This window comes from Mytilus edulis, chromosome 8 (genome assembly GCF_963676685.1).
Source record: "Mytilus edulis chromosome 8, xbMytEdul2.2, whole genome shotgun sequence".
NCBI lineage: Eukaryota > Metazoa > Mollusca > Bivalvia > Mytilida > Mytilidae > Mytilus > Mytilus edulis.
Genome location: NC_092351.1, coordinates 8337695 through 8358560, shown reverse-complemented (window position 1 = coordinate 8358560; position 20866 = coordinate 8337695). Strand labels below are relative to the sequence as shown.

The 20866-nt window shown below is 31.0% G+C and overlaps 2 protein-coding genes across 2 annotated transcripts in view; one reads left to right on the top strand and one right to left on the bottom strand.

Annotated features, from left to right (window-relative positions):
• Positions 1–597: 597 nt before the first annotated feature.
• Positions 598–20866, bottom strand: part of LOC139483921 (phosphoribosylformylglycinamidine synthase-like) — a 35322-nt gene continuing 15053 nt past the window's right edge. The window contains exons 4-8 of the mRNA XM_071267646.1: positions 8579–8759; positions 8226–8309; positions 7315–7470; positions 5574–5687; positions 598–725 (exon numbers count right to left, since the gene is read on the bottom strand). Of these exons, the coding sequence (XP_071123747.1) occupies positions 598–725; positions 5574–5687; positions 7315–7470; positions 8226–8309; positions 8579–8759 (663 nt within the window). The remainder of the gene's footprint in view (positions 726–5573; positions 5688–7314; positions 7471–8225; positions 8310–8578; positions 8760–20866) is intronic.
• LOC139486731 (uncharacterized) lies at positions 10871–19435 on the top strand. Its single transcript, XM_071271660.1, has 5 exons — positions 10871–10980; positions 11909–12539; positions 13718–13810; positions 16674–16728; positions 17019–19435. Exons 1-5 carry the CDS (start codon positions 10970–10972, stop codon positions 17813–17815), a joined length of 1587 nt encoding a protein of 528 aa, XP_071127761.1. The 5' UTR covers positions 10871–10969; the 3' UTR covers positions 17816–19435.

Here is a 20866-nt window from a genome sequence, read left to right as displayed (position 1 = left end):
AATCCTTTACAAAAATTCATTATAACAAAACAAAAAAAGAAGGTGTGGTATGATTGCCAATGAAACAACTCTCCACAAGAAACCAAAATGACACAGAAATTAACAACTATAGGTCACCGTACGGCCTTCAACAATGAGCAAAGCCCATACCGCAAAGTCAGCTATAAAAGGCCCCGAAATGCAATGTAAAACAATTCAAACGAGAAAACTAACGGCCTAGCTTATTTATGTACAAAAACATGAACGAAAAAAATATGTAAGACAAAATTAACAACTATAGGTCACCGTACGGCCTTCAACAATGAGAAAAGCCCATACCGCAAAGTCAGCTATAAAAGGCCCCGAAATGCAATGTAAAACAATTCAAACGAGAAAACTAACGGCCTAGCTTATTTATGTACAAAAAAAAATGAACGAAAAAAAATAGGTAAGACATAAATAAACGACAACCACTGAATCACAGGCTCCTGACTTGAATGTTCTTAATATACTAAATGTATGTTCATATTGAAATTAATAGAAAACAAAAAATGGGAATTTGGGAAATAAAGGAGGGATAAAAAAAAAAGCATTTTCCTGTCCCCAAGTACCTTAGTCCTATGACTTTTGATATTTTTCCTGAAATTCTCCAGCCATTAAATCTTTTGCAAAATACTTCCTACAACACTTTACATACTTCCAACCACGCTCTGATTGCCCGCGATTTCGAGGGTGTGTTCTAGTATCTATAATAATAATAAAAATAATAATATCTTTATTTAGAGAGAGTAACTCATTTTGATTACACCAATTTTCAATAAGGCTCTCTTAATACAATAATAATTACATTAAAAATAAACAATATATATTCAATTATGATAATAAATAGAGATTAAATACAATTTAAAAATACAATAAACAAGTAGGATATGGCATACCGATCAAGGGAGAGGAGTGTAATCCTGATATTTACATTTAGCTACTTATATCACCGACCAAGGTAGAGCTAGGAGTGTAATCCTGATATTTACATTTAACTAGTTATATCACAGATCAAGGTAGAGGAGTGTAATCCTTATATTTACATTTAACTAGTTATATCACCGATCAACGTCGCAATGTGTAATTCTGTATATCACTTTTTATCAGTTCCATTGAATTGTTTTTATTAAGGTATGTAGGTATATGTAAAATGAGAATAAGTGTTCATGATCTTAGAATTGAGAAAGATAGATATAGTAAAAAATACATAGAGAGAACTCAACGTCTATGTCATCACTGCTTATCACATGGATCAAATTCTATTGAAGATGAGACCCATTTTACAGTAAATTGTCCCATTATATGATGAACAGAGGAAATTATTATTTGATAAAGTTATCACTTTTTGTACTAATCTTAAACAACTACCTAATGATAAGAAATATTTCGGGCTGTTCACAAATGAGCATTTACCAACTCTCATGTGCCTAGGAAATTACATTATTAAATGTTTAGAAATAAGATCCAGATGTAAACAAAATATATGAAATAATATAATATTTTATTGTTACAAGATTTGATATAATAGTTATATAAAACACATGTTGTGTTAGGCTCTGATTCTGTCCATAATGTTATAGTATGGTATTAGTTTTCTGTTTTGCTTTTTCCAATCATATTGTGTTGTAAAATGATGCCCTTTATGGGTTCTTGATTAGATTAATAAAATTCTTATCTTATCTTAAATTCTTATCTCTTATAGTGATTTATATTGGTCTGCTCAAGGTAGTTGTTTTTAAAACAAACTAAAAATAAAGTTAGATATATTGAGTCAATACATATTTGGCTGATTAAATACGTGAACACCCTTATTATTGTCTAGGGCACATGGGAATTTGTATTCATGATAGTTTCATCTTAATTGTTTTGAATTGAAGTAAAATATGCAGATTGCAGATATTAATATACGATACTTATCTCACTTCGTTTTCGAAATAATCTTAAAGCCAAAAACAAGTGTTAGAATTTTCTTAATAATGTAGGGCGAATAATCTGTAAAAGATACAACTTGTTGAGTATGTATTATATTGTCCTAAGTATGTAGTGTATTATATCTATTATTGTTAATCAATGATACATACGTATGTACGAGACATATGGATCTGAAATACTGTACTTTGTTTCGCTTTTTGAGTTTGTCATGTCCTATATGCATGTTTTGATCATATTATGTTTACATATAGTGTAAATATAATGTCTCAGTCTGGTTCATCTAAAGTTATTAACAATTAAAAATTAAACTTATCTGAATCTAATTGATTTTGAAACATTTCGTACCTCTGCCATTTCGTACCCACATTTGCCTTTTCGTACCTAACATTTACCATTTTGTACCCCCGATAATATCCATTTCGTACCGCATGGACGTAATGCATGTTAACTATTTCAAATCATATTTTTGTTAAGTTTTTCATGATTTTTATTTTTTTTTAAATATAACATGAATAAAATTATGCATCAAGACGTAAAATTTATATAGACCGATGATTGGTTTGATTTAGCAGCAATTGACAACTTGAATAGTTATAAATACACTTTGTATGTTTGCTGGATTTGTCCTTAATTAATTGTTAAACTCTAGAAATATGAGGTTTTATTATTAACCAACAAAGAAATAATTATATGCAACTGTTTTTATAGTTATTAACAGTATCAGATACGAAATAGCATTCATCAGTTCAAACCTTCCATGAGGTATGTAATGACATACAATTGTCATACAATTATCATATAAATCTTCCATGAGGTACGAAATGCTATACACATAAATCTTCCATGAGGTACAAAATTGCATACATATGAATTTTCCATGATGTACGAATTGCACAACAATGAAACATATATAAATCTTCCATTAGGTACGAAATGACATGTATGTGAATCATCCCTGAGTACGAAATGGCATACATGTAAATCTTACATAAGGTGGCAGAAACCAGTTATTTTACAATAAATCTTTAGAATTTCATGGATTTATGATTTTATTTTCTTGAAAATTCATTCAAGCTTATATACAAATAAAATGTATGGTTTCAAGGAACTAAGATGTGTGCGTGCTTATGTTAATATATAGAAAACCTATCAATTTGGGTGTCTGTCCAGCATGGAAATTTAAAAATTTATAAATGCATTGCAAATAAGGCAAAAAATGTGATGCTCTGATACCAATCTAATCCTCACCTGCAAAATCCTGCTAAAAGCCGACAAGAATTTTAGCCAAAATTCAAGAGAGAAAGGATATTCAGTGAATTAGAGCCTTGTCCGAACCTATCCTTACCATCAAAATCTCAAGATATTTTTGTTTACATAAAACTGAATTTTTCCCACACTGTGATTGGATGCCGTCAAGTGAGGAGACCACAATTTTGACATCTGATTGGACCTATATGTGAAGGAAATCCCCAACCTGTGTATGCAACTACTTACTTGTGTAGTACAATAGCCTAGAATTTACATTCATTTATTTTTTCAGTCCACATGATGCAATTATATACCTCAATACTTAACTATAACAAAATTTCTGCGTGGGACACATGTTCTGGTACACCAAAACTGGTACCTGCCACCTTTAACCACTCATTGAAAACAATATAATTCCATTTTTTTAGTCTGATTGAGTTCTATAGTCCTTTACCATTAAAAATACATGCATTTTATATGGTTACAGCACAAAAGAAAACATTAATAGGCTTTGTAAGACCAAATTTATTAAAGCATTATTTGCGTCTTTTGCCGTCTCACTGCTTTGAATGCAAAAAAATTAGAAAAAAATGATTGTGTTCATATTTAATAAATTTTATTGTGTGAGTTGTCTGGTACAGTGTATGAATTATCCAACAGTTTTTAAAACTACTTAAGTTTATTGTTTCATGCATGATATAAAACCACTTACAACTGATCTCAAGAAGTATTTTCCCATTGTTTGAGGTATTAAATAGTCTCAATTCTTGTCACTATCATTGTTCTGTTGACTGCAGTGCTGAAAAAGGCTTAGTTATGAATAAACTAATATTTTTGGTACATATGTTTCACTTTGTAGATCCATGATGCACTAAACTAAGTGTACATTTATTCGCAATCAGTCTCATATCTCTTCTCCAAATGAGCTAGCTGTGTAGGCCGCATGTTGAAATTTTAGAATTGCCACACTATTGCTGATGAGAGAGACCAGTTTTCTTATTTCTATAGTCTGTCCTACAGTATCAACTATGTAGTAGACCTATAAAAAAAGAAGAATTCATATATTCATAGTTAAAAAGTAAATAAATAAGAAAATGTCCATATCATATGAAATAAATCATTATAACAGATAATATACAGTATAATCAGCTTTTTCTTGTACTATGCTGAGGCTTATTTTACTTTTTTCTCTCTTTGTAATTGCTATTTCTATATAATTTATGATATAAAATCATTGTTTGGTGAACATAATCATTTTAAAACTAATCAATTGAATGTCATTGTTTGTATTGGGATACAGAGTTATCTGTCTTGATATTTGATAATTCTTAAAATCCATGTAAAAACTATTTGCTTGCAAACAGACCTATACATTGACTGTGAATAAAAGAAATATATTACCACACACCTGTAGAACTCTTAAAAAGGCACATTTTGTGATATGTTAAAATCATGTTTAGGCTTAAGGTGGCAGAAACCAGTTATTTTACAATAAATCTTTAGAATTTCATGGATTTATGATTTTATTTTCTTGAAAATTCATTCAAGCTTATATACAAATAAAATGTATGGTTTCAAGGAACTAAGATGTGTGCGTGCTTATGTTAATATATAGAAAACCTATAAAATGCATGTTTTTCAATACCTTTTATAACCTAATACTGCTTTTTATTGAATTTAATTATTTAATCTTATAGAAACCATCATAAAAAAGTTATATTTTTTAAGAAAATGAAAAAAAAATGGAAAATGCCATCTGTGCTTATTTGTTACAAATTTCATCTTCATATAAAACTTGGGACTATTATACTAACTTTTATAAAAGTCCCAGATTAAACCCATCAAATATAAAGCATTAGAAACATTCATTAATTTATTGTGTAGAAGATCTTATTTAAAAGCTGTTGGTATTTCTTGGCCACTTCATCATTGGAAAGGTATAGTTTCATATATATTTTAGAATGAAAAACTTCATTTTATGAATATTTCTGAAGAAGCAATGCTGATTGCATCTTGTATCCCTGAATTTAACTGACATTAATGAGTTCACTCACACATTGATTTCCTTGTACATTGCTGCTATTAGTCAAAAACTATGAAGTGACAGGAACCCCTAAACATGGTTGGCATTCCTTTTACTTTACAAAAAGAAGGACAAGAAGGCACTACAAAACGAGGAGCCATTGCAATTCAACATACATCAGCTACTTTTTAATAATGCTAAATGGTAATACTGACCTTCCACATTTATATCAGTAATGCAAACTTGTCTTACCAGAATCTTTACACATTTGCTAATATATCTCCCAATATTACATGTAAGCTCCATCCTACTTTAATCATAAGAAATATCAATGTAAAATATATCATACCTGAATCACAAGAAATGTCAATGTCTAATCCACAGTTACCAGCAAAGGACATCTCTAAAATACATGTTATTAATCCTCCATCACTTATATCATGACCAGAAACCAACTTCCTGTCTGAAATGGAATGGTCTAAGTGGTTAACAATTATATTCCTGACTAATACAGTTTTGGTCTTTGCACCTTTTCAAATAATGATATTATTTAATTTCATAACAACCTCTTATGTAGTTTGGTCAAATTGTTCTTGAAGGGGCCATAAAGAGCAATTCACTACTACAGGGAGCTAACGACATGAATTACTCATGTAGATCTTGCACAGTATGTAGTAATTTTGTAAATGATTTTCCATTTATAAAATATTACCTGCAATACAACCAAAAACTATGTAATAAGGGAGTTCAAAATGTCTTCCATATTTTGCTATATGTTAGGAACCAAGGTGAAAGAAGCTAGAGAACATAACATTCTATTACTTTAATGTAAGTCAAAACCTACTTTTTTTATTTTCAAAAGAATAACATGTATTTATGTATGATAAATGTTTTTGAGTTCGACGTCCATTTTCACAATTTTATTCAGGGGCCAGCTGAGGACCACCTCAAGTTGTGCGTGATTTTCTTTCTGCGTTAAAGGCCCCTTGCTGACCTTTGCTGTTATCTGCTTTTTGGTCAAATTGGTCCCTATTTGACATATTCCCTGTTTCCTTTTTGAAATTTTACTATACATACATATGTATGTTCTGTTTATAAACCTACCATACCTGTCATCTGACCCGGATTCTGCGGGTGTGACCCGAGATTTTCACAATTCTGAGGGATCACCCGGATCACCCGCCGGGTCATTGAAATAACCCGGAAATTCCGAAAATGACCCGATTTCACCCGTATTTCTTAGCCTTGAAATTGATTTTCATAAGTAATATTCCTTTGAAATACCGGCAAATTCGTAATTCTTCCATGAACATGCAGTTCATCTAGCTATGTAAACTGTCAAATTAAGTGACCCATTAAGTGCATGGCTTCACTTGACAGCTTTGGTGTCAAACACACTGTTGATTAACACCAATTACCTTAGCTTTAAGTCGTAAATAAATTGCCCTGTTGTTTTACAGGTGCTGTTTTACAAAGATATTTCAACTAAGAGTTACTTCCCCTTATTTGTCACCATTCAAAATTATTCCTTATATTTACGTTTTATGGGTGAAAAAGATTAAATCATAATAATATGAAATTCAAATACATATTGAAAAATAACTTTTCATTATTTTTATACCTTTATACAATTTTTAAAAAAAAGTTGAAAATTATTTTTTACATTTATACTTTCTTTAACTGTATTACTATATTTTATCATAGTCTAATTTCCTTGTCAATTTAGAGATGAATGTTCATACATGTAATACCTCTACATATTATGTTTAAAGGCTAGTAGTCTCATTTAAAAAAAATACATTTGAAAAATAAATTTTAGATGATGACCAAAATTAAAGGACATAAGACTGTGATACACAAGTTTACATAAATCTTAAAAGTGAAATAATAATAAATAAGATTTAAAATGACTTAACCAAGTGAACATGCATTGATGTTTTGGTATCTTTGATATACATTATAAGAAAATGTACCATAAATACTGAAATCCAGCTCGAAAAAGTTCGTACGCGTTATGACCTGAGATTTGATTCTTCAATGCAGGTCATGACCTGCATTTTCATCGTCACAGGTTGACAGGTATGACCTACCTTTGATAAGTTTCTGTGTGAGATTGAAGGCACTAACAAACATATCCGGGTCATCTAGGTCTGGTGAGATGTTACCTAACTGACCATAACAATGAGCTAAGGAAGATCCTCCTAACCTATGTTTACCACAACTCAAGTCTATGTACAGTAAACTCCCTACAATAAATATATATTCATAACAAAATTTGACCTTAAGGCCAAAAATCATTTGAGCTGCAGAACAAGAAGCACTTCCTTGATTTACATTCAAACACTGCTTGTATAATATGTAAACGGAAATCCTGCTGAACCAAAGCATACTACATATACATTTTGTATATAAATAAGGCCGTTTGTTTTCTCGTTTGAATTGTTTTACATTGTCCTTTCTGGGACTTTTATAACAGACTATGTGGTATGGGCTTTGCTCATTTTTGAAGGCCATAAGGTGACCTATAGTTTTTAATTTCTGTGTCATTTTGGTCTCTTGTAGAGAGTTGTCTCATTGGCAATCATACCACATCTTCTTTTTTATATACACTAAACATTAAGAATCTTGTGTTTTTCCTGCTAACTGCTTCATCATGGATTTTTAATTTCTAAATATTTTCTATCATCATGCATATCATAGTATGTCATTATGGATAATGAACCTTGAATATAAATTTTATAATGTGATACATGACTGAGAATACAAAGGTTTTCATTAAATAATATGAGCAGGAAAGGAATGTAGTTTTCAATAAGTTTGATTCCAATCGTTATCCTTCCATCATAGTATTTGGTATTTTAATGCCATCATGGCAATATATTTCATCTAAATTTTTGTAAGGGGACTAGTTTAAAGCATAGAAAGATTGGTAGAACCTACTTGAAACTGAAATGAAACAATATTTGAAGGATTTTTAGTTTTTCAAACTATGAAAACTAACCTTGACCATCTGGACATTTGAGATCTGGCGTAACAGTGGCTGTTATATCTGGACATCCTGCATACACTGATATCACCAAAGTACCTGTAAATATACATAATACTTCTAATGCTGCAATTAATTCATTTTAGATATATGTAAAACAAACACTAGTGTTGTAACCCAAATATACAAAACATTTCAAATGATGCAATTAATTCATTTTAGATAAATGTAAAATCCCACTAGCATTACAACCCAAATATTCAAATAAGTATATGATTACAACAGTTACTTTATGTTTGCACAAAATTTAGTTTTTTTGGTTTTGATAAAGAATTAAGATTCTAAAGATTTATTTTTAATTTACCAACCAGGTGCTTTAACAGTTTCATCCCCCACCCTGGCAGCCATACTGAGTGAATCTTTGCCTCCGTCAACAGCTATACCAAGTTTCTTCATGACATCACACATGGCTGTACAGGCATCCAGTAATGCTGCCCCTTCACCTGGTAACTTGGCTGGCCACATCCAGTTCCTGCTACATTTCACATCCTACAATTATCAAATGGCTATAGTTCCTTTATTGTAATGTATCTATTTTTCAACCTATTCTATGTTTTTGATTCCTCATAAGTAAGATCACTACCTATGGTAATTTAAAACTAGGGGCCCTAAAGAGCCTGTGTCACTCATCTTGGTCTAGGTCAATATTCAAAATTGTCGACAAAAGTAAAAGTTTATAAAAAAAAATTGTTAATCTTATATCGCTGATCATTCAGTCTATTCAGTTTCTCTTTATCTTTTTTAGTTTTTGCTCAAAACACAAAAGCAGGTCAATAAAATAACTCATTTAACAGCAACCGCTCCTATAAAGAGTGCCAGTCTACTTACTATATCAGCAAAATTTGACTTGTTAGTACATCTTCCCTTGCTGATAATGAAAATGATAAAAATTGTCTATAAAGGGCAATTACTCCTATAAGGAGTCATCGGATGAATTCCTCCATATTATCAGGTCGAATTCTTCATTTTGAATATTTCTGCTTTATAATTCAGATTTTCTTTTCACATGCAAATTCAATATGGAAATATTGTCCTTCCATGAAAATAACCTGTAAAAGTTTGTCTGTGCATTAGTTAAAAACTTAAAGATTCATATTCTTAAAGGGGCACTAGCTACGAGGTATATGAAAAATCTAAAGTAAGATTTTTTTGGTTCAATCAATAATGAAAGTGACATAGTGAAATAATAATTTGCTTTTAGCAACCAAAAGGGTTCAATTTTGTCAAATTAAGCCAAGAAACATTCATAATTAATTATTCACTTGCGAGTGAATAACTCGACCTCATTAAATCAGTATTCATGTGAACTTCAATTTAACCCCCTAGCTAGAGATCGAGAACGCATGCTTTGTACGTGTACTGGTTATTTAAAGAAAAAGAATGTCAACAATGAAAGTGAAACAAGAGTTAATCATTTGATAACTAATTCGATCCACATAAAATCATTCTAATACTGGTAAAAACAATGAGAAACATATATTTTTAATCTATAAAATAAAATCAAACAGACCTATAAAAATCCAATTGCACGTGTTGACCTAATCTATTCATATCTTTATTTATGTTTACATCACTTATGTGGTCATCTGAGGTCAAATCGATAGTTAATTAGATGGCGTCGAAACGAATCTACATGTTATCGATCCCATGCTCTGTAAACTGTTTATTTTAGACTTTTGATAGTTTGGGTAAATGTTTTACATTGTTATATATCAGATATGAGAATTTGAGTCAGATTGATGACCATGAATTTGACAGCTAGTGCCCCTTTAAAAAAGTAGGTATCTTTTTATAATTTTTTATACTAGAAAAAGGTCGTCTTGATTTTTGTACCTGTATTTGCTGTCTTCTTGATCTAGTCACATTAAATGTGTCAATCAGGATAAGGTCCTTTTAAATTTTCTTAGTTATAAATTCATTTCAAAATTGCCAATCTTTGCAGCACATCAGTCAATTCTTTTGGATTTTCACCCCTGACTTTCACAGATCTAACTCCATTTATTTACAAATAAATAGCATGTTCAAGAGAGGTTTACAGACAGCTAATGCTTGTATTCCAGGAATTTCGTTTTAGCATATAGCAACATCTTAATCCAATGTCACACTAAGCTCCTATATATAGTCTTCTGTAATCATCATGTTTTCTTTTTAAGAAGGGAAATGATAACATTAAATGTATTCGTTTCGTTTTTAGTTTCAACTTATTTCTATTTTCATTTATTTTGTCACTAGACTTTCTCTCTTAATGTAATATTTCCTGTATCATCAATACATGGAAAGTAATGAATTTTAACATAGTTAATATTCGCTGCTTACAACCCCAAAACAAGCAAATGCTGCAACAATTCAGAGCCTTCACAATGTTTTTTTTAAGTAAAATGAATGTAAAATGAAACACAGTAAAAATAAAAAAAGATCTTAACCTTTATTGTAATTAAAAGAAAACTTATATAATGAAACATCAATTTTAAGATATACTTGTATTTTGTACATTTGGATTTTATTTTATTTTCTTAAATTCATTAGATGATCTCCTGCTTAAAATTATATTAAAAGGGAGATAATGTTTTTTTTCAAGCTAAGTTATTTAATTCTAAAAATAGTAATGGGGATTTCCATGTATAAAGTGTCGTCCATTTTTGGTAAACTGTTTTCCAGAAAGCAGATCTCTACAGGCTAACCAACAAAAACAAATTGATATGAGCAAAAGGTTAGTTAGAAAATGATTTACTAAACTTTGTTGATAATTTGTAGCTATCAAAAAGAGAAAATATCATCTATAACTAAAGTGAAAGTATAGAAGCTCTTCTGAAACAATTTGGTCAATGATGTAATATAATATTTAAATAAAACTAATTCATATTATCATTAACTTTATTCAGATAAACTATTAGTTAACAGATATCTCTGATTCCTGACATTATTTCCCTTTCACCCTACAGAATAGGATTATAATAATCTTATACATATAATACCACCAGTGAATACCACAATGACCCAGACCGAAATATTCATTCTCTTCAGTGTTCCTCTTAATAATCTCTCTTCTCTCAATACTGTGTATTCTTTAACTTTCCCCAAAGTTTATATTTCCTCCCTTGGCAATATTCAGTTCTTTTTTTTTTGCAATAGCAAGTCCCTCTAAAAAATTGCATTGCTATTCTGAATTCCACTCTAATAAGAATCTCTCCCATCTCAACATGACATTTCCATTTAATTTTCTCTTTCTTGATATTCTCATTCCTTACAAATTGTGAGAATATGATGTTCCACTATAGAATTTCTCTTACTTGATATTCTATCCTCTCAATATTTTGTTAGATTTTTTTTATCTTGTACAAGGCATTGCTGATATAAACCTATGATATATAAAGTTTCATAAACATTTGGGACAATATTAATGCAGGGTGCAAAAATAGGATAATAGGCATTACTTCAGTGCTGGTTCTGTTATATGTGTTAACACTAAAGATCGAGAATGTGAGTCAACTGACAATACAGTTTTTAATTCTTTTTGTTATATATATAAAATGGACCGGAAGGACTGGAAGACATTTCGTAATAGTTAGTTCACTAGTTCTCATACAAAGGCTAGAAAATAATAGTATGTCTTAAGTTTTAAATGTATTTCTTAACAGGCTGGACACAGATGACCGTAGACGGTACTTTATAGTCGGTTCTGTTATACTAGAGATCGTTACACCAGTTTTCAGACAGAGGCTGGAGAAAGACTATAACAGTAAAGGATTGGGATGTCTACAGGATTTCATCAACAGTAAACCTGTCATACACATCCTGTTTCATCTCCGTCACACCAATATAAAGTGTTGTGTGGACACTACCAACTGTAGGAATCGGAGGAAACTTCCATTAAACTATAGCCAATGGGATCTACTGTACACAGAAAATCCAGGACCACCTAAACATCACTGTCACTGCTTGTATACAACTAATAATGTAACATTAGATGATCTTGATATCACCTTGGCCAGTTTGATTTTACTGAATTGCTGCAATCTGATATCAAATGAAGAGACACTGATAAAAGAACTAAGGGAATTTAAGAACAACTACCTTAGCCACAACACTAAAGGTGCCATTACTGAAAAAGAGTACCAAACACTGTGGGATGACCTTATGACACGTGTTCTTCAACTTGACCCCAGTAAACAAGATGACTTCATTAGGATACAGAACAGACCATTGGACGACTCACTGTGTAACAAGTACTTTGTTTGTCTTCTGGACATTCACAAAAAGCTTGAAGAGGTAAGCAATATGTTATATATATACCAATTCAAATCAGACTTTAAAAACGTGCAACAATATATAATTAACAGTGTCCTGTGATGATTCATTGCTTGACTGATTTTGATCCTTTACGAACCTCGTTCAGAGGCAAAATAATGGGTTACAATTTGCACCCTTAGTCATCATGGTCATAATTTATATAGATCCATAATCTGACATCCAAAAGTTATCCTGTATAAGCATATACAAGTTTTACAAGCAAATCATACATGTAGTCTCAAATATAAACAGCATATATTTATTCAATGCATACACATTTAAAAACTTTCAACCTATCATATATTACTTCTCATTTATTTAAAAAAAACTTATAATCAACATAAGACCATAAGGTTACAAACCAAATATTATGTAAGTATACATTTGTATATGCTGACCAAATATCAAGTCCTTCTGTTCAGTAGAAGACGTGAAAAATGTTAAAGAGATATTTGTTGGAATAACAGATCAATTGATGCACAGTCATACAGATAAGTTGAATGCAATATAGTCTCACTCCAAGATTGGAAGTATAATAACAATTTAACCAAATCTGATAAGACACATGGTTATTCCATGCTTAACCGGTGTAAATTATGAAAAACATTGATGACGTCATGGTCACATGACAAAATTATGTCTATGAAATAATAAACAGAACACTTACAGCCAATCAGAAGACATGTTACATCCAAAATTTCACTTCACTCACAATGTTACCATAGATTTGCAATATCAAGGTCAAAGGTAAAGATTTTGAAACATCATATTAGACTACAATGATAAAAAAGTTCTCCTGTATAGTGGTTAGATAAAATTGGAGACATTACAATCTTGCCAATTACATGAAGACAACCAATCTTTCTAAATATGAGAACTTTCAATCACAGTTGTTATTATTGTACTAAAAAATAGCATGAAAGTCAAACAAAGAAGAAAGCACTTTCAGAACAAGAAATGTCAATTTCTTGTGTTCTTCTTTAAGTCACAGTGTCCTTTATCCTATTCACCACAAAATCTATAATCTTCTCCCTTTTCATTTTTATCAAGCAAGGGTAACACAAAAAAAACAAAGTGGAAACAATTTCTGCCTTTGAGTTCAGTAATTTTGTTATATCCTTTTTTAGTACATCATTTAATTATTTGTATAATTTTAGATAAGTGACAAATTATCAAGCACTGCTGATATCTTGACTGCAATGAATATCAACAATGGCCAATCAAATGTGGAGCTATTTACAATACTGGAGGTAGGAACAAATACTGATTATATCTTTATGTGCTGTCAACAATTAAATCAATAGTGGACTGTTAGCTATATCTTACTGTCTTTCATTATTTTCATAAACAATTAAAGAACCTTTGTGAGCACGCTCACATACCCCACTTCTTCATATTGTCACTGGAGAAACAAAATCTCACTTCGCACGTAAAATAACTCCTAGAAAAAAAATTGAATTGCAATTTCCCGTCGATATTCACAACTACATAGTATGTCCTTATTATCTGAAAAGGTTTCGTGAAATTCTGTTGTGTGGTTTGAGAGGAGTTGCGATGACAAACTGTTGCAGTAGTGCATTAAAGTAAATAAGTTCAAAGTGGCGTAACTCCTAGAAAAAAAATTGAATCGCAATTTCCCGTCGATATGCACAACTACATAGTATGTCCTTATTATCTGAAAAGGTTTCGTGAAATTCTGTTGTGTGGTTTGAGAGGAGTTGCGATGACAAACTGTTGCAGTAGTACATTAAAGTAAATAAGTTCAAAGGGGCGTCGTAACTCCTAGAAAAAAAATTGAATCGCAATTTCCCGTCGATATGCACAACTACATAGTATGTCCTTATTATCTGAAAAGGTTTCGTGAAATTCTGTTGTGTGGTTTGAGAGGAGTTGCGATGACAAACTGTTGCAGTAGTACATTAAAGTAAATAAGTTCAAAGGGGCGTCGTAACTCCTAGAAAAAAAATTGAATCGCAATTTCCCTTCGATATGCACAACTACATAGTATGTCCTTATTATCTGAAAAGGTTTCGAGAAATTCTATTGTGTGGTTTGAGAGGAGTTGCGATGACAAGAAACAGGACTGACGGACGGACTGACGGACGGACGGGTCAAAAACATTATACCCTCCGCACCCCTTGCGTGGGGTATAATGAACATATCTTTATGTGCCTGTCTCAAGCCTTTGTGTGTCCTAAATCAGAACTCAACAAATGTGGTTGTTAGTCATATCTTAAAGTCATATGAAACTTCTTCTAAAAAAAATGTTGCACATTTTTTTTACATAAGTAAATGGGTAGTTTTTTGTTATCAAACTTTGGAACATATACTTTTTTCTTAAAAGAATTCTTTAATTTGTCAAAATCTAGAAAAAATTCATTTTTTTAAATGTTGCATGGTTTCCAGACAACTAGTCCTCCAATTGTTTTCCTTATGAAAAAACCTCAGCTTAACCTTTCTTGTAAAATCCGGTTAGGGCAATACCCAAGTGCGAAGGGGGTAAAACGTGGCAGAAAGAGAGTCAACAAACTGAAACATTAATATGTCATCAAATTAAATTATTTTTGTAGATAATATACACCTGCTTTCCTCAATATATATGCTTTTTTGTCAAGCCTTTGACTTTTGTGGAAAAAGTGGAACATAGTGATCCTACATTCCTTCAACGGCAGCATCCCCAATTATTCACTCTTGTGGTTATAGTTTTCTTAAACTATCCTAGATTTTTACCAAACTTGGACAGAAGCTTGTTTATGATCATAAAATAGTATCCAAAAGTAAATTAAAAAAAAATCTGTTTTTTCCGTATTTTTTTTCGTATAAATGGACTTATTTTTTTGCCAGGAAACATTACTATCAGTCTGTGGTAAAAGTTTTTTTTTAATTTTTTTAAATAATTTTCTTAAACTATCCAGAGTTTGTACCAAACATGCACAGAAGCTTGTTTATGATGTAAAGCTAGTATCTTAGAAGAACATTTTGTTAAAATTTTGTACCTGTTTTATAGTATTTCAGTTATAGATGGGTATCAGTTTTTCATGAGTTAACATTACATAAAGTCTGCAGTTTTTAAAACATTTATTAGATTCATAAACTATCCTGAATTTTAACAAGTTTGGACAGAAGCTTCTTACAATCAAAAAAGATAGTATCAAGAGGACTATTTTTTATTTATTTGTTTCCTCATTTTTGTTGAGCATGAAATTTACAGCAACAGTAGGCAAAAACACTGGGTTCCGTGGAACCCTTACAAACTTTTGTTGTTGGTTTACAAAGCTGACAAATGGTAAAAAAAGCTACAAAACACAGCAATTAGTTGGCAGTCATATTTTCACATCAACACTGACAGAGTGAAATATTTTTTTTTATGATTATACAATATGGATGCGTAAAAAATGATAAAATTGTGATACAAAAGACTACGTTTATGATATATACATGAATTAGATCAAGAATTAGATACACATGATTTTTCACCAGTTACTCGTTTCATATGGCGTTAATGCTTTCATGATTTTAATGATTTGGTGTTGGTGGCAAATCTTTGATTGTTTCTGTTTATTTATTTTTTTAAGACAAAATACAAAGCAACATGCAACCAAAACAGCAAAACAGCTCAGCTAACCAACAAAAAGACATAAAAGATCACGAATGCACTGAGAGAGAAAAAATAAGAATATTATTACATTAAATTGAAATGACTGTCCATAATTTAAAATACATATTCGTAAAGGTGTAATACCACCATTGATATTCCCCTATTACTCTTGTTAAATTTGCACTTTTCAAAAAACTGTGCAGAATTCACTTTGTTTCAAATAAAGAAATATTTGGCATGACTAAATTATTATCTTGTCCAGTACGATATAAAATAATTCACATAACATTTAATTGCATATACAAAATAAACATCACAGGAATTTATAAACTTTTCCTTACTATTACAGAAGATATTACTTTATGTAAGATGTCATTCATGTCAATCATACAAAGATAATACTGACTTATTTTCCTTCTCATTCTGAATCATCTCAATACCTAAAGTAAAACAACCAGTGGATAAACAAAGAAAACGTCTTTATGAAATTTATAAACTTTTCCTTACTATTACAGGAAATATTACAATATGTAAGATGGCAATCGTCCAAAGTGAAAACTGACAGACAAGGTATTTCAACAAGTATTTTTAAACTTTTTTCATTTGTTACTTGATTTATTCCAAACCATTGGATTTACAAAGAAAGAAAACATCTCTTTTTTATTGATGTCAAATTAAAATAACAATTTCAAATCTTGTTGAATTTAATTGAAAAAGGTTCATTTGAAATAACAATTCTTGATACAATGTTTTTTTGTCAGTTCATTACCCATATTTTGATGCATGGAATAAAAGAAACATACTATCAAAAATAATCCTCTTTTGCCTAAAACTGTGTTATATCTAATTGTGTATTTCAGTTATTAAGCAGAAACATCAAATGCAGCCATACAAACTAGGACAGTCTATCTTCACACTACATCATCAGACAGACCTGACATCAGTACTTGGTGATAACAGGAGAGATGTATCAGACATAGTGATGATGGATGATGGTAGACTAGTGATGTGTTTACCTGACCGGAACAGACTGCTAATCTGTAATACATATGGATCACAGGTAGACAGTATACCTGTACAGGGTAATCCATTGTATGTTACAGCAGTCAACAACTCTACAGTAGCTGTTACACTGTATGATAGGAAGTGTATACAGATGTATGACATAAACAATAAACTCAAACTTAAATCAATATCAGTACCTGGAATGGGGCGTAAAAGTGGAATTACAACTATAAACAACAAGTTAGTTGTAGGTAGTTCCAGCAGCCTACAGATCATAGATCATCAGACAGAAGAGGTGGTACAGTCAATACGGACTGACTGCTATCCTGGCAGGTTACATGGTTCTGGTGACAGAATATTCTACAGTGATTACAACAACAACGACCTGTACTGGTACAGTTATACTGATGACACACATCAAACCCTAACATTACCATCACCACCCATGAGGATGACTACACTACAAGATGGCAGTCTGTATGTGGTGTGTTGGAATGTATCAGTACAACATGTGTCAGCTGATGGTAAACAGTATAAACCAGTGAAGACATGGCAATCCACTGCATTGTGTAAAGAGATACATTATAATCTCACACAAAGGGAACTAGTGACCATGCATAATAACCATGTAACAGTCCACAGTCAAATATAACTAAATAAGTTGATTACTTTATGTCTTAACAAACAATATCTTGTATGATATAGAAAGTGATAATGCTTGTTTACAGCACCTGAAATCCAAACACATCTGTAGATTTTTTGTACATATTTTAGTGTCGACCATTAACTGGCTATTACCATAAGATTTGCATTTTGTTAAAATAATTAAAAAGTATGTTATAGGATGTAAGTAGGCAGTCTGTGTTTAACTGATGCATATTTTATGACAAATTAAAATTATGGATTATAAAACCTATTATGCGGTTAAACATGAGATTGATGTTACAGGATACTGATGGGTTAAGGTTTTTTTGTTCTGCTGAATATGTCATTAAAATTTTCAAAAAGTTGCATAAATTTGCAGTAAATTTTCAGTCAGTTTTTGTAATTTTGTGCAATGCAAAGCAGTAAGTTCGGTAAGGGTCATATATGGCCCCCATTATAAAGTTCAATGGTACAAGATAATCAAAGAGCTGAAGAGCTCTGAGGGCAAAGACGGCCATTGTTTCAATCTTTAGGGGGGTATCTTTTGATAGTCTACATACAAAGAATGAGCAAAAGAACAGCCACAACATATAGAAAGGCAACTAATTGTTGTTTATTGTTATTTCATTTCCTTAGTCAAGAATTCATCATAGAGACTATTTGGACCAATGAGATCTGCACCATCTAAATCAAAACATTTGATTTAAGTTGGGAGTTAGTTATCTAAAATTCAATTGAATTTAACAACTACTACAATGTACAACTGAACGGCAGGCTAAGACCATTCTCAATTTTTTGTGGCAGTATTCTCAAGAAAGTGAGGACTGAAAAATCTATTCAGTTTTAATTTTCCATTGATATTAAGTTCCCAGTTACAACTCTCATCACAGGGATACATGTACTTATAAAATCAAATATGATTGATATAAGCTGTGTGAAGTTTGTTTCCAGATCCCACATTTTGATATATCTGTAAAATTCATGAATAAATAGCTTTAAACTACAAAAAGCAATATTTTAAAAAAAATGACCAGTACAATAATTATGTTGTTATGCAAAATTATTTTTTAATTGATGACTACTTATCATATATATACTTAATGTGACATTTTTAGTGTTCTGTTCAGATACATTAACTTTCATTTTAGTGGGTAATTACTCATCAATTGAGGTGCTCCTTAATTGGAGAAAGATTCTATAAACATAACTTTACAGAAAGAATGAAAACTGCAGTTGCTCTCCCCAATCTCAATAGGTATAAACTACAAAAAGCAACATTTTTTTTTTAACCATTTCAATAATTATGTTATAATTAAAAGTGTATAACTACTCATCAATTGAGGTGCTCCTGAATTGGAGGAAGATTCTAAAATAAAAACTTTACAGAAACAATGAAAACTGCCGTTTCTCTCCCCAATCTCATGTATCCCCATTGACATTGTTTACCGCGAAAGTTGACCTACAAATTATCTGATTATAGCCGCAGATTAAAGCATTGCATGTTGGTGTGTGAATCATCTACACTACAGCAAACATCATTAGGTTTACATTAAACCAATACGGATTTTAATTTAGTATACAAATACTGTGAATGATTTTTATAATGAATAAAGGATATCCCTGTGTATTGTGGCATTCGTGTAATTTTTGATTTTATAAAAATGGATAATTACCACGTGAATCACTGTTTACATGTACTCGGAAGAAATTGTTCCGAGTATTCTTTATTTTGATTGGTTAATTTGTTACCTGGTTACAGGACGCTCTTATATATTTCTTTGTTTCGGGATTCGCGGTACATTTGAAAATTTTTGTTGAAATTATTTATAAGGCATTGCAAAATTGGTAAAAAAGAAAGAGAGGGTAGATTATCTTTATTGAACAAAATTTGTTATTATGCTAGTGAATTTGAATGGTCTGTGCTGTTAAATTTTTATGCAGCATGGGTTAAATTAATTGAAAAAGGTGAGAATGTCTGGTCTGATGATACTTCTCTGTTGGAGGTTAGAATGTTAATAGGAAAGAAAGTGTTGAATAAAACTGTTAGTAAATATTCAGATAAATCTTCTGAAAAGAATTTTGATAAAAAAGTTTGGTATTGTCCTTTGTATCAGAGAAATAAATGTAATATTTCGAAGGATGGTCATAATTTTGATATTGCAGGCAAAAGTAGATTTGTACAACATATTTGTGCCACATGTTTACGGGAGGATAAGGCTAAAATGAAACATCCAGAGAGTTCATCGGCTTGTCCTCATATGTCGTGACTAGAATTAGAAAAAGCTGTTAATAGCATTGGGAATTTTAATTCAAAAGTGATAGATACTTTTTATCCTGAATGGTTACTTGTAGATTCAAATAAGGACAAAATGCTGATTGATAAAGGTGAAATCTCTAAGTCAACGGAGGTTTTTAAAAGTGATACTTGTACAGTTAATAATGACAATTATAGAATTTCAAGTAAAAGGGTAGTAAATAAATCTTTACCAGTTCAATCATCTTTGAATTTAAAAATTGATGAATTTTGTCATAAACACAAAAAGTGTTTAATTTGTGATTTGAATGTTAATTCGTTAGATTTACAGTATTTTGTGGATATTCAGAGAGAAATTAAATTGTCAGGTTTACCGAATTATCTAGGTTGTAGAATACCAGTTTTTTCAAAGTTAAAAATAGAATTTTTTAGATCTATGTTAGTTGACTATAATGATCACATTTTGTGTGACTTATTAGAATTTGGTTTTCCCATTGGTTATACAGCAGGTGATATAGTAGATATCAAAAAGCCTCGTAATCATAGCGGTGCTAGAGATTTTCCAGATTTCATTTTGAAGTATTTGAAAAAGGAGTTAGAATATAAAGCTGTTATTGGGCCTTTAAAAGTGAACCCTTTTATATATTCTTCATTAGTGTTATCTCCTTTAAATTCAGTTCCAAAGAGTACACCAGGTGAAAGAAGGGTAATACTAGATTTAAGTTTTTCTTCTGAAAATTGCATTAATGCAGGTATTGATAAAGATATCTATTTGGGTGAGTCAGTTAATTTGACTTATCCATC